The sequence below is a fragment of the Lottia gigantea genome (assembly GCF_000327385.1).
Source record: "Lottia gigantea unplaced genomic scaffold LOTGIsca_79, whole genome shotgun sequence".
Classification (NCBI taxonomy): Eukaryota; Metazoa; Mollusca; class Gastropoda; family Lottiidae; genus Lottia; species Lottia gigantea.
Window position 1 is genome coordinate 394,071 of NW_008710630.1, and position 23,885 is coordinate 417,955.

The 23,885-nt window shown below is 35.0% G+C and overlaps 2 protein-coding genes across 2 annotated transcripts in view; one reads left to right on the forward strand and one right to left on the reverse strand.

Annotated features, from left to right (window-relative positions):
- The window catches only part of LOTGIDRAFT_236298 (hypothetical protein), a 2,930-nt gene extending 2,051 nt beyond the window's left edge, over window positions 1-879 (forward strand). The window contains exons 4-5 of the mRNA XM_009066693.1: window positions 149-334; window positions 677-879. Coding sequence (XP_009064941.1) covers window positions 149-334; window positions 677-795 — 305 coding nt within the window. The 3' untranslated portion in view covers window positions 796-879. The remainder of the gene's footprint in view (window positions 1-148; window positions 335-676) is intronic.
- A 2,022-nt stretch (window positions 880-2,901) lies between these two features.
- LOTGIDRAFT_236299 (hypothetical protein) lies at window positions 2,902-6,807 on the reverse strand. Its single transcript, XM_009066694.1, has 5 exons — window positions 6,744-6,807; window positions 6,436-6,493; window positions 5,547-5,859; window positions 3,881-4,045; window positions 2,902-3,285 (listed from the first exon to the last, which is right to left on the reverse strand). Exons 2-5 carry the CDS (start codon window positions 6,490-6,492, stop codon window positions 3,077-3,079), a joined length of 744 nt encoding a protein of 247 aa, XP_009064942.1. The 5' UTR covers window position 6,493; window positions 6,744-6,807; the 3' UTR covers window positions 2,902-3,076.
- Window positions 6,808-23,885: the final 17,078 nt, after the last annotated feature.

Sequence of the window (23,885 nt, forward strand, 5' to 3'; positions counted from 1 at the left end):
GGGGGGGGGGGGGGGGGATATATTACATCGGAAGCAATTGTCTTTCTTGTCTAGCCACCCTTAACCTGGTCTTACCAAGTTTGTTTTATGGACGTCTCAATTACTGTTTCATGACTTGGCATTCAAGTATTTTTTTTACACGTTCCAGGCACGGCAACTGAAGATACAAAATGTGGCCCGAAGCCAACGGACACCTCTAGCACGGGTCGAGATGAGAAAGACTCGACTGGTAAACACCAACCTGGCACTGATCAAGATGGGAAGGACTCGACTGGCACTGATGGTGATGTTAACCATGTCCTGAAACCCCCGGGCAATGGTGATGCCAAAGGAGGTCAGTAGAAGTTATATAACATTTTGGTCATGCTATTTTGTCAAGTCAAGTTCCCCAAATTATTCTGGAAGATAATATACTGTCTAGTGTGAAGGTTTTTAGGGATTCAACATGTTCAGCTTTACGGAAACTGCCGAGGATTGCCGAATGACAGATTAACTTAAGATGAAGCACGCGGTCACATGATTGGTGTACATTCCAGTTTCTATAATAGGCTATAACTATAACAATACGTTATTATTTCCCAGTCGATGCACAGATACCTTTATTGCAATATCAGCATCCACTGGAATCCAACGTTAACTTGTCATCTACCATCCGTCATTATTTTTTTATTTTCAGGATCAGATAGAATTCTGACAGTGCCAATAATACTGATAGTTTGTATGTCTGGATATGCCGTCTACAGAATGTTTATAAGATACACACCGAGATTGATACATGAACATCACAATGATTAGATCTGTCTTCTGCTCTTTTCTCGTTTGATCTGTATTTCTATTTCATTATATCTGTGATAAATATATAAATAAATAAATAATAACAAAAATATTCTGTGAAAATAGTGACCAATACATCAATTATAGAGCAATATAGAAATACCACTGTTTAAATAGTGCTTAATACATCAATTATAGAGCAATATAGAAATACCACTGTTTAAATAGTGCTCAATACATCAATTATAGAGCGATGTAGAAATACCACTGTTAAAATAGTGCTTAATACATCAATTATAGAGCAATATAGAAATACCACTGTTTAAATAGTGCTCAATACATCAATTATAGAGCAATATAGAAATACCACTGTTTAAATAGTGCTTAATACATCAATTATAGAGCAATATAGAAATACCACTGTTTAAATAGTGCTCAATACATCAATTATAGAGCGATGTAGAAATACCACTGTTAAAATAGTGCTTAATACATCAATTATAGAGCAATATAGAAATACCACTGTTTAAATAGTGCTCAATACATCAATTATAGAGCGATGTAGAAATACCACTGTTTAAATAGTGCTCAATACATCAATTGTAGAGTGATATAGAAATACCACTGTTAAAATAGTGTTCAATACATCAATTATAGAGCGATGTAGAAATACCACTGTTTAAATAGTGCTCAATACATCAATTGTAGAGCGATATAGAAATACCACTGTTAAAATAGTGCTCAATACATCAATTGTAGAGTGATATAGAAATACCACTATATAGTGCTCAATACATCAATTGTAGAGCTATATAGAAATACCACTGTTAAAATAGTGTTCAATACATCAATTGTAGAGCGATATAGAAATACCACTGTAAAAATAGTGTTCAATACATCAATTGTAGAGCGATATAGAAATACCACTATATAGTGCTCAATACATCAATTATAGATATACTCGCCATTTTCCTCGCTTTCTCGCTTATTTCCTCGCCTTTTTTCTCGCCTTATTAATCGCTTTTTCCTCGCTTTCTCGTGGGCGAGAAGTCGAGTTTCCTCGCTTTCTCGTGGGCGATAAGTCTAGAGTAGATATGGCTGTAGCCGATTTCCATGGGATAGACTCATTAATGGTTCAGGTTTCTATAGCCACCAAAAGTTAAGGAATATTCGAATTTTGTCATGATTTCAATTCTGAAAAACTAGCAATCTAAAACTACATCTGTGCCAACTTCGGGCAAAATACCTCTCATGGCCTGTGCCTGGCTAATTGAATATCTCCTTGAGTGGATTAACAACTTTCGAACGTCAATGTCTTTTTGTGGCAGTGGAATAGCTCAGTCGGTAGCGAGTTGGATTGTCGTCTGCTGTTAGTATATTTGGAAGTAAAATTTCAAAAGCTATGGATAACAAACAAATAATATCAATAATCATTTAATACATGTATACTGCACAAGTAATAAGTATCTGCGAGGGGAAACTAAACTTACGATGATTTTAGTGTTCTAATCATCTGATTGATCAACAACTATGATGGATTTTAAATTTAGTTTTATTATCCAATCAGATAAATCTGGATTTTATTTAAGTTAAAAACGGCATAAAATGTGACGGCATGTCAGGAATCTGACATATCTCTGATACGCTGTCAACTGCTCTTGCAGAAACTTTTGTCATTTCCAACTCGATGGTGATAGTGTGCTCAAGCCTCTCATGAGAGATGCCCACAACAATATTTCGACTCGTCAGTTGTCGATCAGCCATCACCATGTCATGCACCCGTGTCCTATAATATTTTCCGGAATGGTTGGTGTTGAAAAACATATTCGCCAAGACTCGTCATGCCATGCTTGAAGCCCACAGACTACATCCTTACAGTGGTAAAGGAAAGGCATCAACTTTTGTCAGCATGTATATCTGTTGGAGTTGCAGTTTTTATGTCTATAATTCTTTAAATGGTTGTACTTGTTGGTGGCAAAAGTTATGTATAATTAACAAAAATTACAGTATACATACTTCCCCTTACTTTCTTTATAATTGTAGAACCTATAGCCAACGTTTACTTCCAATCAGCATTAGCTTAATTTTTTATCAAATGGATACTTATTGATTAAGATTATCACAATCAAAATTTTACTTTAATCCAACTTAAAGTGAGAATAGGCGAGATGTACAGTGTCCAGTACGGTATAGGGTGTGGCATTATCAATAAATACGAAAATAGAAGTGAAGTGAAATGAAGTGAACACACGAGGTACGGGTTCCTTTGGTACACGGAACCAACTCTAGTCAACTCTATAGTCTATAATGTAGTGGATTTACGATTTTTTAATTTATTGGAGCGTGCTCTTTTTCGTTTTTTTCTCACTTCATTTGTTGTAGTCACGACCCGATTGTCGTCAGCTTGGTTTTGGCAGCAATAAAAGTAAATTACTATTGGCAATATTACTACTACAACTACAATCGTTATAAGAATGGCTAATACTTGTACTCCTGTCAACTCACTGGATCCTGGAAATAAACATAATCCTTGATATAGTCTGAGGAACTCTGATTCAACCCGGTTTCCCCCTGTCAGTGATGTAGGTAAGAGGGGCTAAAATGGAAAAAGCGTCCAGTCGTTCGGATGGGACAATATACCGAGGCCCCGTGTGTTATAGGACGAACTCCATTCGTTTCGTTTCGTTTTCTGACTCTATCAAAGCCTCCAACGGTTGATCTAGCTGTAAGGAGGGTCATGGACTATTGTTGTGTCAGACAGCTGAGCTTTAGAGATCTTGGAACTTTCCCTCTATTATTTCCTAAACAAGTCCTCAAAAACTCATATAACTCGCGAAAGATACTATCGATTGATACCAGCCTTGCCTTTCGATTGATCGATCGATCGAGAGAACAGTCTAATTCAAATCAAACAAAACTTTCGTTTTGGGGGTTTGGGTTTTTTTTTAGCTTTTATTTTTAATGTAGCCACAAACGTAACAAAAGTTTGGTCTAATTTTATTTAGACTTTTCGAGAGAACATATTAGCACGTTACATCTTATAAAGTCTCATTGTTCTATTTGTATCAAATAAAATTTGTCGAGTAATTTCCAAATCATTACTCACCTTCATCAGCCTCATCATTGTCTTTTGGGATCTGGGTAGAAGTGGTGTAACCATCAGTGCCAGGGTGATGCTCACTACTTATAGTCGATTCTTTCTCATCTTGACCAGTGGTAGTAGTAGGGTCTGTTGGTTTTGGTCCACATTGCGTGTCTTCGGTTGCCGTGCCTTAAAAGGGGCAATAAATAAAAATACTTAAATGCCATGTCATGAGAAGTCCACTAAGCAAAGTTGGCAAAATCAAGTTAAGAGAGGCTAGCCCAGATAGATAACAGTCAGAATCAGGCCACGTATTCTCGAAACGATCTTACTGCTAGGATATCCTAGAAACAGTGTTAGAAGTTAAACTCCTAGGATATCCTAGAGACAGTGTTAGAAGTTAAGACCCTAGGATATCCTAGAAACAGTGTTAGAAGTTAAAACACTAGGATATCCTAGAAACAGTGTTAGAAGTTAAGACCCTAGGATATCCTAGAAACAGTGATAGAAGTTAAAACACTAGGATATCCTAGAAACACTGTTAGAAGTTAAAACACTAGGATATCCTTGAAACAGTGTTAGAAGTTAAAACCCTAGGATATCCTAGAAATAGTGATAGAAGTTGAGACCCTAGGATATCCTACAAACAGTGTTAGAAGTTAAGACCCTAGGATATCCTAGAAACGGTGTTAGAAGTTAACATCCTAGGATATCCTAGAAACAGTGTTAGAAGTTGAGACCCTAGGATATCCTAGAAACAGTGTTAGAAGTTAAGACCCTAGAATATCCTAGAAACAGTGTTAGAATTTAAGACTCTAGGATATCCTAGAAACAGTGTTAGAAATTAAGACCCTAGGATATCCTTGAAACAGTGTTAGAAGTTAAGACCCTAGGATATCCTAGAAACAGTGTTAGAAGTTAAGGCCCTAGGACATCCTAGCAACAGTGATAGAAATTGAGACCCTAGGATATCCTAGAAACAGTGTTAGAAGTTAAAACCCTAGGATATCCTAGAAACAGTGTTAGAAGTTAAACCCTGGGATATCCTAGAAACAGTGTTAGAAGTTAAGACTCTAGGATATCCTAGAAACAGTGTTAGAAGTTAAGACCTGAAGATATCCTAGAAACAGTGTTAGAAGTTAAGAGCGTAGGATATCCTAGAAACAGTGTTAGAAGTTAAGACCCTAGGATATCCTAGAAACAGTGTTAGAAGTTAAGGCCCTAGGACATCCTAGAAACACTGTTAGAAGTTAATACCCTAGGATATCCTAGAAACAATGTTAGAAGTTAAGACCCTAGGATATCCTAGAAACAGTGTTAGAAGTTAAGACCATAGGATATCCTAGAAAGTTTAAAAAGTTAAGGTACCCTAAGACATCTTAGCGCTAAGATCATTTCGCGAATACGTAGCCAGATCATCTTCACAATGTGAATCTATTAAGAACTGCGTCTAATACCTTGATTGCAATAGCCACCTTTCTTGTAGGCCTATATTGTTTTCTCTAGTCTGATTGGATTTGACACAAGCGAATACAGACTATCATAGACTCGACAGAAAGACTGTAAACAATTTAGCTGTAATAGGCTTGTATATGCCGGCGTCCAATCCAATCAAAGAAATTTCCGTGATACACGAAAGGTGGCTTTTACAATCAAGGTATTAGTGCTCACCGAATGAAAACTTGTTTACCGTTTTTGATGACGACCTCGTTGTTCTTACATGTTTTATGCATGATACATTTTCCATATTGTGAGCCTATGTTGCGTACCATGTAGCTACCATCTTTACAATCACAGCGGTTATCGGTTGTACTAGTACAAGTATCTTTGAAGACTGTTCCTCGGGGACACTTTGTATCGCGACAGACTTCACAATATGATGCTATATTTTCTTTTGTAGAAAAGGTTCCACGTGGACAATCTTGACATTCTGGCTGATTGTTTCCAACCTTGCAGTTTGCTATGCAGTGAGTACCTGGTGGGCACATATCTCCCCCTTTTACCTGTAAAAAAATAACGACAAAGTTTGGTTGACTGTTTTGTTTATCTAAATTGCCAGGTTTGAAAAAATGTGAAGTTTTGAATTGAAAAAATATTCTTGAAAGAGTCAATTATAATTAATATTGATCAAGGAGAAGGGAAGAATTGGAAGGTGGAGTCTTGGTGCTGAAAAGTGTCTTGAATAAGTAGAGAGAGTTTAAAGGAGAAGGGGATTTGGATATTTTGTAGATTGAAAGTGAAAGTTCTGTTTTGAGTTATATTGACCCAAAGCAGGGCCAGCATCAAAATTCTACCAAGGGATGTATCTAAAGTATACCTAAGATGGGGGGGGGGGGGCAAAAATGGGGCCTTCGGGGCGAGGCCTTAAAGGTCGGAAGAAGAAGCCAACGGATTTCAATTGGCCTGAAATGAATTTTGAGCATTTAGAGGACCTTATTTTCACTTCAAAATAAGATCTAACACAGGCACGGGGGGTTTGGGTGGGGGATGAATCACCACCTCCTCAGTATATATTCTACTGATGATTCTTGATTTGGCCACTTATGAACTGACGAGTAAATAGGAGAGCATAAACTTACCTTATATATCGAAAACAGCAGAAACAAAACCCTTAAAAATGCCATGTTTATTGCCATCCTGCAGTATATATCATTAAAATTAAAATTAATACTTTGTTAGAGATTAATATTGAAGGGCTCCTTTCTACAACCATACAAAATGGTGGTATTACTTCCTTAAAATTCAGTTTCATAAATTCCCTTAAATGTTTCAAAGGTTTTTCAAACATTCGACTCAGTAAAATATCTATTATATTTAATTTTTTATCGAATACTTTTATAGGTCTAACTTTAATTAATTAATCAATCAATCAAAATATCCTTCTTACCTTGGTGAAGTCTGTCCTCTTCCTGGCTATCATGCTTGAAGGAAAGTGTTTTTAAGGGCTTGTCTCGCCCAAATAGTGCGACCACAACCCTATTTTTCATTTACCGGCGTTGGCGCATGACATCAGCGCAGAAACTGCGGTAGACTGTAGGCCTGTTAGCACTGTCAGTGCCAGCCCCTCCGACTGGCATCACACGGCTGAGATCGCATCAATCCATTACTTGAGCGTGACGGATGAAGCATGACGGGTGATGCGTGATGCTGATTGATGAGTTAGGGACAACTTTTAGCCGCTAGATGTCGCTGATACAGGTGAGAACCGCCATTTTGTTTTCAAAGTTGTCACTTTCTCAAGAAAAAGGTAATTTTTTACTTATTTAATATAGAATAATAAAAGATCAACATGTTTGTGTGCGAGGTTGCATATCTAAAGATATTCTACGTTTGACTATGAAATTCGTACACAGTAACAAATTGCATTATCACACCTGTAGGCCTACAGGTAAAAACCATTCACTGTTTATGTTCACATTTTTGAATAATGAATCATAACACGAAATGAGTCGTACATTTCAAACTTTGAATTTAGACCTGTCAGGTAGGCCTTATAAGAAATAATTTGAAATTTCAAGGAAATTCGAAATTGGGCGCCTTTCATCTTTGAATATTTTGTTTATCAAAGTAACCGCGTTTTGTTTATTCACTTTATCCTAAAATTTAGAAAACTGAAATAGGTCAAATCAGTTTTATGTATGATTTATGTAACTTCTTACATGGTAGCCTAAGAACAGTATAGCATAGTTTTAATAGAGTTTAGACACCCAAATGGTTGGGGTAGGGCATTGTCCAAAATTTCATTTATCGAAAACAGTAGGATTAGATTGATTTTTTAAGACAAACTTGGCCCACTTTTCAAGACAAACACTGCCCACTTTTTATGGGACTCAGGACTTGGTCTGAGTTTGTGAAATATTTTTGATAAAAAAAAAGTGGACCATGTTTGTGTTGTTCCGAGTTGTCCTCAACCCAAAAAAATGGTGCCAGTATTTCTAATAAAGGATTCTGTTCTTTAAATATTTCTCTCATTGCACACTGCATAGTGTTGATATATCAAATTAATCAAAATTAATTTTTTTTTTTCCAGTTTAGTAATGACAGAATGAGGAAGCCATTATTTTTTAGTTTTATATTCTTAACCACATGTGTCTATGTTTCTGCTAAATTATTTGGTAAGTACCGGAAATTAATTCAAGCTCACCTTATCTGTGGTGTTTCTACATGGAGCCCTTATACTCCAAATTGGGATTAGAAGACAATAAAACTAATAAAGATATTAGTTTAAATGGAAACCATCGCTTCCTATAATAAATAAAACATAATATCGTTTCCAAAATAACATCTATATTACAATAATTTGTGTTGACGGGTTGACTGTAGAAGGTTGACATGTAGACCCATTTTAACATTTAAGTAAGAAGCAAAATTGACAATAACCTTCGTAATGCAATCAATATTTTCCTTTTTTTTTTCAGATTGTCCTGTAAATTGGGTTCAGTTTGATGGATATTGTTATAGATTTGTAGCTTACCCGCGACAAAACTACGACCGAGCTAACGCTATATGTCGGGTAAGTAACGTTATTTTAGCTTATATGCAGGACTTAGTGACATTGCTTATAATAATAATAAACTCTTTAATTTACATTGGCCAGAATTAGGTTTAATACACAAGATGGTGATATTTCAGTATATTTTCAACAGGTTATATTACTAACAATATAAATTCCTATGCAGATATTTATTGTGATATTAATACATCATCCAGCCCTAACTGGTTCATGTGGATATCACAATATCATTAATATTTATCACAATGAGATTATTATATGAGTAGATATTACTACCAATATAAATTGCTGGTCATAAATTTCAATTTTGTTTGTAGGAAGATGGAGCTACATTACTCAGTGTAAATTCCGATGAAGAACACAGATTTCTTATTAACTGGCTGGAGATCAATGACCAGAGGAGGTAGGAGTTTTTGGGTTTTTTCTGAGATGGAAAATGGCTGACAATATGATAATCCTTAATGCATTATGAATCATAAATGAAATTAGTACAACGATAACAACTTGGGTTCAAAAGGATCCTTGGTCAAAAGCATATTTGATCTTTCATAATTCATACCCATTTACAGTCGTGTCAACTGTAATAAGGAGAAAGATGACTTATTTTAAGGCACATGACTTTGACACTGAGATCAGAACCTGTAACAAAACAAATTGACATAAGTCATCTTGACAAACGACCCCCCCCCCCCTCCCCCCCACTTCCTTTATCAAATGCAATTGAGTTGATTTTAAATATCTTTCAAATATGCCCAAACTGATTGATTTGATGTTGTGAAGGGAGCTTATTGGGTTTCAGGGGAAAATATCCAAGGGAGATAATTTGACATTAATAAACTGATCAATAAACTGAAAGGAATTCTGTCTTCAATAGACCAATGGGAGTAAAAAAGTAGGAGGGATAACTCCATTTCATTTGTATCATGTGTAATTTATTATACAGAGATAAATGGTACACCAGTGGGGTTGTCAGTACGTCAGTGGCAGGAGGCATCGCATGGCAGGGTGACAACACCTTCTCTCAGACACTCAATTTCTGGATCAATGCTTCTGACGCTACACAGGATGGCAACAGACTGGTCTACAAACACTCAGGTTTGTTTTTCTTTACGTATGTTTCACCTGGCAAAATTTTCCTCATTGCTCATTGCTTGGCATTGCTCATCTTGGGACAATAAACTGGCTGTAGACAGTTGGAACTTGAAAAAAAAGAATAGGCTAATGCTGTTGTCCTGGCAAAATTTTCCCCATTGCATAATGCATGGCATTGCCTTAACAGGTACAGAAAAGTAAAATGAAAATCCACATTCATTGCATTTCTTTGATATGCTTTATATTCATATTTTGATATGAATTGTAGGTTAAGGAATTATATGCTTGCTTGCTTGCTTGCTTACATTGAGTCGTACGTCCAGAGACACCTGAGAATTTCTAAGATTGATTTTACTGTCAATGATATAGCTTGGATGAGCTGCCAGTAGAAAATAGTGCTATATTACTGATTTCCTTCAACAATTTCCCTCAAGACTCATTTATTGGTTTCACAACGTAATCTGGAACAGTAAAGTGGCAGGATTCAATAATATATAAATTACTTACCATTGTAGGAATTGAATATGGTTGGGGTAACCAACCACAGAATACCATTTCCTCCTTCATTTGTGAAATCAGCCAAACGGAAGCCTACAGAATTCTGGAGGAAAACAGAGGATTTGGTATTTTACTTCTTATTTATTTTTTACATAAAAGATTTTTTCTGATTTGGAGCTTAAAGCACAGCACTTTATTTAAGAAGTTTTCAGATTTTTGGACAATTTCAAAGCTGTACTGATAGCATATGATTGATTTGCAGAAAAGTAGGACGTAAAACTCCATTTATTTCATTTTTGCACCATTCAAATTTCAGTCTTTGGTTCCTACAATTCCACTGATAACAAACCATTTTGGTACTTTATTGAAAGCGTTGACAATCGGTGTCACAAACATCCACACTTTTTATCAATATTCACCATTTTTCTTTTTTTTTTCAGACTATGGTCTTGATATTCTGGACCCAAATTTGGTTCCAAGAGGTCCGAAATTTATCATCGAACCCGAAGAAACGGTTGTCCTCGGTGCCACGTCTATGCTTTGGCTGGAATGTGTGGCAGAGGGAACGCCCAATCCCAAATATACCTGGAATAAGATCAACGGGACAAGTGAAATGGTGATAACTGCAGATATAGATCCCCGGTATACCCTCACAAACGGACGATTGACGATTTCCGACCCAACCACAAGTGATGAATCAGACTACCAATGTTTGGCTGAAAATTCTCAAGGAAAGACTCTCAGTGATCGAGTTCAACTGTCTTTTGGATGTAAGTATAGTTTGTTCCATCAGTTGGTAAAGTTAATATTTAGATAACTATACAGATAGCTGAAATTGAACTCTATCAGTTAGTAAAGTTAATATTTAGACAACTATACAGATAGCTGAAATTGAGCTCTATCAGTTAGTAAAGTTAATATTTAGACAACTATACAGATAGCTGAAATTGAGCTCTATCAGTTAGTAAAGTTAATATTTAGATAACTATACAGATAGCTGAAATTGAGCTCTATCAGTTAGTAAAGTTAATATTTAGACAACTATACAGATAGCTGAAATTGAGCTCTATCAGTTAGTAAAGTTAATATTTAGACAACTATACAGATAGCTGAAATTGAGTTCTATCAGCTGGTAAAGTAAATATTTAGATGACTATATAGATAGCTGAAATTGAGCTCTATCAGTTAGTAAAGTTAATATTTAGACAACTATACAGATAGCTGAAATTGAGTTCTATCAGCTGGTAAAGTAAATATTTAGATGACTATACATATAGCTGAAATTGGGTTCTATCAGCTGGTAAAGTAAATATTTAGATGACTATACATATAGCTGAAATTGAGTTCTATCAGCTGGTAAAGTAAATATTTAGATGACTATACAGATAGCTGAAATTGAGCTCTATCAGCTTACAGAAATTACTATGCCCAAATGGCTGCATGATAAAAATTTTATCCCTTCTATTAATAATAATTTTGTGAATTTATTTTTTCAAGATTTAAAGGAGTTTATCAACAATAACCAAGATGATGTTATTGGTTACAAAGATAATGGTGTCCAGATGAAATGTCCAGACATAGATTTCAAACCGGGTTTGTACTCTTTATTTAATTTTAGACTTACCCCATGTCGGATTTGTTTTTGAAAATGGATACAGGTAGTTGAGCCAAGATGTTTTTGCACACACATGCAAGAGACAGGGAATTTTTTAGCTAAGCTTATTAGTAATAGTGTTCATGGCTCACCATCAAATTTGAGCTTCACATACATGTGTGTTCAGAATTGAAAGTAAAAATGACGTCTTTTCTTTAGACTGTCATATATTGCAAAGACATTTATAGAAAAAGAAAGTGAAATTTTTTGTTTTAGGATCTTTTTGAGGGAATCATGTGCTTCTCATGTAGTTCTAGTACTTCTAAAGACTATTTACTATGTTTTAAAACACAAATCAACGTTACAAAATGACAAACTAAGGCCTTTAGTATGGATTAATGTTTGTTTTCCAGCCCGAAGATATCAATGGTATAGAGACAGTATTAGAACCTTCATCAGACCAGAGTTACAACCTCATACATTTATCAGTAAAAACGGGAAGCTGTATTTCTCTGAGGTGACTACAGCTGACGCGGGGATGTATTATTGCCTTGTTACCATAACAAACGAAGATGGCTCCAGTGGGGGAAATTACATCGGTTCATCACAATCACCACGCAGAGCTAGTTTAGGTTTCAGACTTATCGTCAGAAATGAAGGTACCTAACTCTTGTTAATATTTATTTTAGTGTTTTATGTCCTACTTTTATGCTTCAGATTGAGTTACCTAACAAACTATACAGTGTGCAATCAGGGGAATACATTGCTTACTTTCTCTCAATTTTCATCTGTTGAAAGATTTTTGATGATAGGATATAAAACTTCATTTCATTAGCTCAATAAGGTACAGAACAGTAGAACATAAAACTCATTTCATTATACGCTTTTTCTCAAGACAGTCTAGACAGAATAATTGAAACTAGACCTCTCCTAAATGCTTGTCAAGTAAATATATTCTATATATTATAGGTTCTGGAAAATATCAGCCGCAGATCGTGGACGGTTTTATTTCAGTGTTTCCTGGCAACCCACAAAGAGGTCAGAACTTAATCATGGAGTGTTTCGCTTATGGAACGTAAGTAATTGTCACTAGTCCAATAAGATACAGAACAGTAGGATATAAAACTCCATTTCATTTCATAAGTTCAATAAGATACAGAACAGTAGGATATAAAACTCCATTTCATTTCATTAGTCCAATAAGGTACAAAACAGTAGGATATAAAACTTCATTTCATTTCATTAGTCCAATAAGATACAGAACAGTAGGATATAAAACTCCATTTCATTTCATAAGTTCAATAAGATACAGAACAGTAGGATATAAAACTCCATTTCATTTCATTAGTTCAATAAGATACAGAACAGTAGGATATAAAACTCCATTTCATTACATTAGTTCAATAAGATACAGAACAGTAGGATATAAAACTCTATTTCATTTCATTAGTCCAATAAGATACAGAACAGTAGGATATAAAACTCCATTTCATTACATTAGTTCAATAAGATACAGAACAGTTGGATATAAAACTCCATTTTATTTCATTAGTCCAATAAGATACAGAACAGTAGGATATAAAACCCCATTTTATTTCATTAGTTCAATAAGATACAGAACAGTAGGATATAAAACTCAATGTCATTTCATTAGTCCAATAAGATACAGAACAGTAGGATATAAAACTCCATTTCATTTCATTAGTCCAATAAGATACAGAACAGTAGGATAAAAAACCCCATTTTATTTCGTTTTGATATGTTTATTTTAGGGGTGACTTAATCTATAAATGGAGTAGAATAGGTAATGACCTACCGAAAGGCGTGTCTTATCGGGATCACAGTAGATTACTGATCATACCAGATGTAGCGCCTGAAGATGAGGGTATTTACAACTGTCGTGTTGAAAGTACCAAAACTGGAGGCATCGACTCTAAAAATTATACTCTCCGAATTGAAGGTAGGTTAAATATGTTGTAAATATTATGACAATGTAGCCTACTCTTTGTAATATGACATCTGATGGGTCGAATTATGGAGGATTCTGGCCACGTATTCTCGAAACGTTCTTAGCCTTGGATATTCAAGGTTCTTATCTTTTAACATTGATTGTAGGACATCTTAGCGCTAAGATTGTTTCGAGAATATGTGACCTGGATTTTAACATCTGCAGTCATTGTTACTATACCCCCTTTTTCAGAGACCCTGATAGGACTTTACCTTTTCTTATCATCACTTCCAGACTTTTGTATTTATGTTGGCTTATGAATAATATAAGCTGTTTTTTGATTGGCTGTAAGTTGTTAAGCCAACAATGTTGGATATTACAGCTTTTTCTGCTGGTCACTTCAACTTATTTGTGTAGGAATTTGCAATTTAGGGCTTATTTTTTTAATTCATTGGCTCATTAAGTTGCAGAAAAGTATGACTAATTTTTTCTCTGTTTATTTCAGCTAAACCATATTTTACCTTCCCCCTAAAAGACCAACATACAGATGTTGGTGCTAGATTGACCTGGCATTGTGAGGCGAGCGCCAGTCCAACGCCAACATACGTCTGGTATAAAAATGGTGAAATAATCCAGAATCAGACTGGTTCTTTGACTGTTTATAGAACCACTCTAAGAATTGAAAGTCTGAAGAAATCTGACAGTGGAATGTATCAATGTGCGGCTTCTAATAAACATGGCAACTCATATTCTACTGCACAACTCCGAGTCATAGGTATTTATTTTTTTATTTTTTTTATTTATTTATTTTTTTTATTTTTTTGTTTATTTATTTATTTTTTTTTATTTATTTATTTATTTATTTTTTTTATTTTTTTTATTTATTGATTTTTTTATTTATTTATTTTATTTATTTATTTATTTTTTTATTTTTTTATTTATTTTATTTTTTTTTTTTTATTTATTTTTTTTTTTTATTTTTTTTTTTTTTTATTTATTTATTTAATTTATTAATTTATTTTATTTTTTATTATTTATTTTATTATTTTTTCTTTTCTTTTTTTTATTTCTTTCTGTCTTTCTTTACCAAAGCCCTTTTTTTACTTCTCTTTTAGTGAGTTCACACAGCTAATAATTTATTAATATTTAGGTTTGTCGTCTTATTATCCTCTTTGGAGAGTCTACATACCTATAATACATTCTACCTCTAAAGCATGTTTATTTCTATCTTTTCAGAATTTGGACCGAGTTTCAAAAAGTATCCATTAGAAAGATTTGTTAGTGCTGCTATTGGTGGAAATATAACGTACGTATGTAACCCAGAGGCAGCTCCGTCCCCGACTTATACCTGGAAGAAAGACCAACGAGATCTAGGACTGACTCAGGGTTCCGTATCAGGAAATAAACGAATTCTCATGAATGGTAATCTCTATATTGAAGGAGTGACAAGGGCAGATCAAGGGGAATACACATGTGTTGTGGAAAATTTCCTCGGGCAGGCTGAAGACTCAGGATACATGACTGTTGTTGGTAAGTGAATGTTTTGATTCGGAGGTAGAAGAAGTTGAAATGAGACAATGAGCAGCCTCTCAAAAGTACTGGCTGTGGCATCTAAATTTTGTCAAGAGGTAAAAGATGTTGTAGTTAAACACTTGGTCCTGTTTCATATTTTATGATCAATTTTATTACCTAACGATACAGAACAGCAGAAGGTAAAACTACATGCAAAGTAGGATGTAAAACTCCAATTTCAATATATGTTTTTCAGACAAAACTACGATGTCTCGAAGACCAAGCCCAGTAAGAGTGACCATAAATTCTACAGCAACCATGATTTGTGAGGGTTCACACAATCCTAATATGGACATGGTGTACACATGGTATTTTAATGGATATAGGATAAAGTTTGAAGATAGTCCACATTACAGACTGGTATGCTATTGTATATTTGTGAATATAATACGCACCCTTGTATAATACGCACCCTTGTATAATTCGCACCCTTGTATAATGTGCACCCTTGTATAATACGCACCTTTGTATAATGCGCACCCTTGTATCATATGCACCCTTGTATCACACGCACCCTTGTATAATACGCACCCTTTTTTATAATACGCACCCCTGTATAATACGCTCCCTTGTATAATACGCTCCCTTGTATAATATGCTCCCTTGTATAATATGCTCCCTTGTATAATACGCACCCTTGTATAATACGCACCCTTGTATAATACGCACCCTTGTATAATACGCACTTGTTTTGAGCAGGAGTAAAATGTGGTTCCATTAGCCTCATTACAGAGAGGCCTAACAAAAGAGTGTCCACATGTTTGTTCAATGAGAGACAGGAGTGTCTTACAAAAGAGACCCTGGGTGCTAGTGCTACAGGTGATGCCCATTGAAGATCTCCCCCTCCCTGTACAATGGAAACCAAAACAAAGAAAGGCTATTTCTGTCGCCTTGTCAAAATGATTGGTCACAACATGGTTCTATCAGAATGAGAAAAGTATGCCGTAACCTTCATTTTTTGTTGTTTATGTTCGTGTATTTTGAAGCTGTCAAAGACATTATTTGATATTTGTTTTTCAGGGAGGAGATCTGACTAGTGGTTATCTGTATATATTAAACGCTCAGTTTATACATGCTGGTAGTTATAAATGTGAGGTGGCTACATCATTAGATCAATCTTCTGGTTCAGCTGATCTTAATGTTTTAGGTATGTATACTTCCATAGCTTTGTTATCTTCATATAGTGTGAAAAATATTCTTGATTCCCATTGACTGTAATTTGAAGCCCAATACTCTACAGACTGTAAATTAAAAATTTAGAGAAGTCACTAATGGAGGCCAGAGACTTGTCAAGGGGAGATAATTGGCTTATCTCAATATGTTCCTACTGATTTGCAATATTCCTAAGCCTGTCTACCGAAATATTTCTCTTATAGTTATCTCCCTTCACTTCACAACAATTTTGTATCTCCTCTCGATTTCAGGTCCACCAGGTATGCCTGTTGGTGTATTTGAAGATGCCAGCCCACCAGTAGCTTTAGGAAAACGACAAATCAGATTATTATGGACTGATGGTTTACGACATGGAGCTGATATACTACACTATATTATAGAGTTTAAAACTAACTTTGATATGACATGGAGAGTTCTAGTACCAAGTAGGTCACTTCCTGTTTAGTTTAGAAAGAGACATAGTCATGTAATTTGTCTTTTTATCAACTGATAGAGCCTGATAGATGTACGAAGGGGTGGGCATTATATTCATAATTTAATATACAAGGTATGGTGTCTGATAGGGAGCAGGATTATCAATACAGTAGATGCCAAACGTGACTGGATACGTACCTCGTGTATTCAATTCTACTAGTATCCCACATTGTACATGGCACCACTTTTATTAGCACTTTTATACTGTATTATATTTCACCAATTTCATTTTCAAATACTAAAAGTTATTCCACCATGTTTCTAGGACTATATGTAAGCGAGGCTGTATCTCAAACTGGTACGACCACTAAGAAATCCACCATTTTAAGTGATTTGAAGCCTGGTGCTAAATATTATTTCCGAGTTAGAGCTACTAACAGATACGGCAACGGAGAACCTAGCAACCCAACAAGTAAGGTTATGAATTAGAATTTTTACCACAAAGCTGTTTCAGGTACGAGATCTCTTAGCAGCAGGAAGTCAAAAATTAGCTTCATTGCACACTTCAGGTCATTGTCAATTTGCAATGAGCCCAATGAAATATTGAAGACTAAATTTGTGAAAAATAGGTCTACAAAGAAAGAACTACATCAAATATGGTTTCTGAATTGGTTTAAAGTGAAAGCACAATTTTTCTGAAATGTTGTCATGACAACTAATTTGTTATGTTATATTTCAGCTGCTATAGCAATAGACAGTGATAAACCAAAGAAAGCCCCTGATAATGTTGGAGGGGGAGGGGGTAAAGTTGGAGATCTAACAATTACCTGGGATGTAAGTAGAAATTAAAACTTCTTGGAGGATTATTCTCAGAAGCTTAATAATCTGTTATCTGATTGGCTGAGTAATTGTGAAATATGATTGGTCAATTATTGAAATTTATTTTGAATTTCATGCTATTAACCAATCAGATTAGACTACTGAATTTTCAAAAAATATAAATTTGACTCGATAAATGCTAAGATAGATACTAAGTCGAATTTCAAGTTAGTTAGACGACTTTTCAAGATTCTAAGTCAGATTTTTAAGATACTTGGCGAAAGTTTTAAGTCATGTCAAAGTTTCGAGTTACTTACTTGACTTTTCACTACTAAGTTGAAAAAATTTTGACTCACAAAGCTTTTATATTATTATGTACGAGCTATTTTTCTCCAATGATTAGTGAGGGGCTGACATGGAAAATTTCCCTCATTACACCCTGCATGGCATTGCCCGTCTTCATTAGCCCACAAGGTGCAGAAAAGTAGGACGTAAAACTGCATTCATTTCATTTCATTTCCAATGATTAGTAATGTTATTAATTCTCTAATTTCTAGCCCCTACCAGAAGAAGATTTAAATGGAGATGGTCTAGGGTACAAGGTTATGTGGAGAAGAAAGCCTGTAGGACAATCAGACACTAAATGGGAATTTGTAAGTGTGTCTCGGATCGTCTAAGCAACGGTTTTTTACCCTTTTCTTTATTACCCTCTCAGGATCCTTCATGGATTTGAATCAGACGTCTATGGTTCCTGCAATTCCACTAAAACTAAGAATGTTTTTTTTTGGAATTACAGAAACCACAGCCGTCTGACTGAAAATTGAAATTGTACACATTGATGCTAAAAATTTAAGAAAACCTCTTTACAATCCCTTTAAATAAGAAGTGAAACTCCCTTCATACTATGTTTTGTGTTATTTTCTTTAGGCTCAGGTAAAGGGTAGATCAACAAACCATCATGTAACCACTGTCGGTGATAAAGTCTATTTTCTGGATTATGAAGTAAGAGTCCAGGCCTTTAACAGTCTTGGACTAGGAAATATTTCCGATATCGTCACCATCAAATCTGCCGAAGACTGTAAGTTTCTCTCGAATATTTTTGTATTATTTCTTCGGGTGTACTATTACTTTTTATAGTCACCTGCACATAGTGGCTCAGTGTCTTAAACACATGCTCACTAGAGATTGGATCCAAAGTGCAATAAATTAATCTTTTATTGTGCGTATACTGTCATCTAAATATTAGCTTTCATGGTTACCTGGTCTCCATGGCTCAGTGAGTTAAACACTTCCTCAATATCTTGCATCTGTAACTCTTTTTAAATTGAATATGTGACAACTGGTAGGAATATATTCCATTCTAAAATATCAAAATTACTTTTTGAAATAAAAATCAGCTCTTTTATCATATTATTTTTTTCAATATTGACAGTGCCATTTGGAACACCAACTAAAGTGTATTCTGACAGTTACAACAGTACAGCATTGATTGTCTTCTGGGATCCTGTACCAGATAACAGACAAAATATGAAAGGCAAACTTCAGGGATATAAGGTAGGTAGTAGGAGAGTGAGAGCTGACACATCCGGTACTTTTGGTACTGTTCTCTTTGTGATACAGGATATGCTCCATGTGCTATAGTCTGTTCAATGTGCTGAAATCTCTGCTACAAACATTGGCCCTTGTACTCCATGTGCTTTAGAGTTCTTCATGTGCTTTAGAGTTCTTCATGTGCTTTAGAGTTCTTCATGTGCTTTAAAGTTCTTCATTTGCTTTAGAGTTCTTCAATGTGTTTTAGAGTTCTTCAGTGTGCTTTAGAGTTCTTCATGTGCTTTAAAGTTCTTCATGTGTTTTAGAGTTCTTCATGTGCTTTAAAGTTCTTCATGTGCTTTAAAGTTCTTCATGTGCTTTAAAGTTCTTCATGTGCTTTAGAGTTCTTCATATGCTTTAGAGTTCTTCATATGCTTTAAAGTTCTTCATGTGTTTTAGAGTTCATGTGCTTTAAAGTTCTTCATGTGCTTTAAAGTTCTTCATGTGCTTTAAAGTTCTTCATGTGCTTTAAAGTTCTTCATGTGCTTTAGAGTTCTTCATGTGCTTTAGAGTTCTTCATGTGCTTTAAAGTTCTTCATGTGTTTTAGAGTTCTTCATGTGCTTTAGAGTTCTTCATGTGCTTTAGAGTTAGAATAAACCCAGAAAAATTGGATTTAAAGGCTACAGACTGCACCATTTGTAAATTCTGTGCATGATAAAAAGTGATCTAAGGGCTACGATCCCTGTTCTATTCGCTAACTCTCAATTTATCTCACAATTGATTAAATTTTAGATAAACTACTGGAGAAAAGAAGAAGATGAAGAAGAAGGGGCACCCCAGAATATTTTATCTGGACAACGCGACCAAGGACTGATTATTGGTCTGGAGCCTGATACTTGGTATACTGTTAATGTACAGGTCTTTAACGGCGCTGGCAATGGACCTAAGAGTGAGGTTTTTCATCAGTCCACTGACAGAGCAGGTAGGTTGTTGTTTTAAAATGATCAAGCGTTTTCAATAGCCAAGTGATGGGGCATTTAACTGACTAAAGTTCCAGACAGACTTTGTACAAAGTTACAGATGAAAATGGGTGGCTAGGGTGTGCCAAATAAACTATATTAGCTATGTGGACTCTTTGAAAGGGAAACACAGTTGCAGAGTTGTATAAGGTGTCCCAGAAGGGTGAACATGTCCATCTTAACCAAACAGGCCTACACCAGCTCACTGTCCTGTCATCGTTTAATCAAGAATGGTTTAAATTTCAGCTCCACAACTCTATCCTACCGAGATTTATGTCCATTCTCATGGGTCTGACTCTGTCAGGGTTGACTTTAGAGGTGTCAGCACACAAAATTTTGAAGAACCATTACAGGGTTATAAGGTGGGTATAAAAAATAATAGAATTTTGTTGTCAATAGTAACATTATCAATAATGGCCATTTTTTTTTCAATTTTTTGAAAGTTTCAGTTTCTAATATGCCTGGAAAATTCTACAACAAGCAACTAGCCGTACAGTCTTAGAACACAGAATGTCTTGCTTTCTATTATGGAAAATTAGGACATGTGTGTTTTTCTCTCTTTGGATTCTGTATTTGGAATGAGAATAAAGACTAAGGTGATTATATTGTAGATAAAGTTTTGGAGAATGGGAGAGAACATCAGAAAGGCATTACATTATGATTGTGAGAAATCAAACTATGGTATAATATCTGGTGTCGAACCTAACGTAGTGTATCAGCTTCGAGTATTTGGTTACAGTCAGGGGGGACAGGGTAAAATGAGCTCACCGGCAACTTACTTTACATTGGGTACGTATTCTCTTGATCTATCCTGGGTCACCATTGGCTTAAGAATGAATGACAGGGTATAAAGAGCTCAGGAAGAGCTTACTGACAGTCTTTGGAACTAATGTGGGTCCATTTTTAAGAGGATAACAGCTTAGATTCACCCTGTCTACCAGCTGGTCCTTGGTCAAATATTTGGCATTGATTAGTGAGGGGTTGACATGCAAAAAGCATCTAGTCGTTCGGATGGGACAATAAACCGAGGCCCCGTGTGCTACAGGCTGTGCACGTTAAAGATCCCTTGACAGTTGGAAATCGAAAAAGAGCAGGCTAATGCCGCTGTCCTGGAGAAATTTCTCTCCTTACCACCCTGCATGGCGTTGACCGTCTTCATTAGCCCACATGGTGCAGAAAAGTAGGACGTAAAACTCCATTTATTTCATTTCATTTACAACTGGGTTGACTTGAATTATGAGGAAAGATGAATTATATAAGTTCACCAGACATTCACATGCTGGCCATGAGAAGAACCCACAACCACAGATGGTCTACGTAACCAAGCAACTGAGGTGAAAGTCTAAGGTTTTAAATCAGAAACAAAAAATATGATCTTCACCTCCAATTAATCCCATGTGTTTTTTTTTTTTCAGGTGGTTTAGTACGACTGGATCCGTCATCAACAGAAATTTTAGCTGGATCATCTTGTCTATCACCTTATTGTATGGTGATTTTACTCTCTTCCTTAATAGCGTTATTATATCACAGATTATAAACACACACTATCACACTTCCTGCTCTACATCACATTCGTACATCACATCACACAAGATGTGTGTTTATTGCTTACCCACTATTAAACTCATAAGCCTAGTACTATACCCATTTCATGATTATAAACACACACTATCACACTTCCTGTTCTACAGACACGATGTGTGTTTTTTGCCCTCGCACTATCGTATTCCTACCATACTCATAATCACACAAGATGATGTGTTTTTATAAACTCTCTTACAGTAAAGTACCCCATTAATAACTAGAATATAAACACACACAATATATTCTAGAACACACATAAGTAATGTGTGTTTATATATTACTCCCTTCATGATTTTCATGTTAATAAAAACACACTTTCATGCGCCTATTTAGATCACTCTCACACACCACATAAAGGATGTGTGTTTTTATTATCCAAATGCCAAAATAAAACCTGTTTATTTATATTGGTAAAAAAGATTTTAAGGGTACATTTTTGGGTAATGATTTTTGGTCATGGTCATAGTAACATTCATAGGGTATTTCTCCATTTTTACTTACAATGAACAATGATAACGCCTTCATAATTAAACGCTTAACTTAAACGCTATTCACATTCTATGTGCTTGCTTATACTTTTTTATTATTATTGCATAATTCATTTGGTGATTCTAGTGATTGAAGCTTTTAGTTTTGCTTTCAGTTATGGTCTTTTAACGTCTTGGATAAGATGCAATTAATCCACCCGGCCCTCGCTTCCCCCACCTAACATAGATTCATGGATGCCAAGTGATGTTCCATTCATTTATTTTTGATAATGTCAATGCCAAAATAATCAGAATTGGCCATGTGGAGTCTCTAATGATAAACCCACAATATTTGGTATGTGAACTCTCTGAATGGGATACCAAGGGACATGTAGTTGATAATTTCAACTGAAAAGTGGAAACATGTATTCCAAACTGATATGGCCTAGCCATGTTATAATCAGAAGCTGGCACTGTAATTCAAGCTATCCCAGTGTTTACCCCCCTCCCCTACCCCCCGCATCATCATGTTTATCAGTCTAGAGCTAGTTTGTAGTGTGTAGAAATCTGTAGATCTTGGCTGAACTAATCATTTACAATTAATCATTTTATAATCATCATTCAAACATCATTCATAATCATTCCTTGAGGACCTAACTTCTAATAAAGCAACATTGTCGAGAAGTTTCTCAGAGTCCCAACATTGCTTTTATTGAATTAATTTTAAGATCAATGATATAATTCCTTGGTGAAAACTATTACAACACCATCTTTTATATTGTACATATCATTTATTTTATACCCCTAGGTTTCTATCATTAACAGGGCTGTTGATCAGGATATATTTACCAGTCATGTCTTATTTGTTTGAGCTGTATTTGCCAGTCGTGTTTGACTAGAGTTCTAGACGCCTTAGGCTTGAATTTACTCCTCTGGATATATGTTGAAATGAGCTCTTTTTTTAGCTTTATTTGCCATTCATGACAGGCTGAAATGACACATTTTCACTGACAAACTTTTAGTATGAACGGGTCATATTTTTAGACATTTCACAAACTGTCTGGCATAAAAATTCTCAGTCAACAGCCCTGTTGAAGAGCCTCAATTTGATTTTTATAAATAATTTAGCTCTAGTTGTTCTTTTAAGAATTAGTCCACTCTTTCTAATAGTCCCCCGTTTTCCCTTTTTTGCAAAATTTTGTGCTATTTTAATTATATATTATAATTTTTTCTGTTTTTTCTTTGGATCGTAGATTTCCTATGAATATGCGTGTAATTTGCTTTTCCCCTCATTTTTGAATATTTTAAGTCCCTTTTTTTTAAATTTTTTTTTGATATTTTTCAATCAGGGTCAAATTTATTTTTACTATTTTAAGTTTTTTGATTTTTTTGGTGAAACATTCTAATATATCTGTTTGTGTTTTGTTTTGTAATTTTGTAAACAAATTCCATGATTATCAGATTGGATACAAATTTAGTTTTCATTTTATGTTTTTTTCTGATCGTTCCAAATTTGTATTGTTAAGTCTTTTGTAGATTTTACTTAAAACTGTGTTGTGTTTAAGTAGGGATAATCCTTAAAACATATAAGATAAAATTGTGACAGTGAACTAGCTATATTTCTTAAAATATATTTTTTTGAAATTATTAAATCAATTATGCAATAAGCATACTATAATAAATCATTTCTAAAATTTGTGATATATGATAAAAAAGTTAATTTTTTCAAAAATCTAAATATTTTTGATTTTAGAAATTTTGTGCATACATTGCTTCCTCCCGAGTGTTAAATATCTACTCATCTT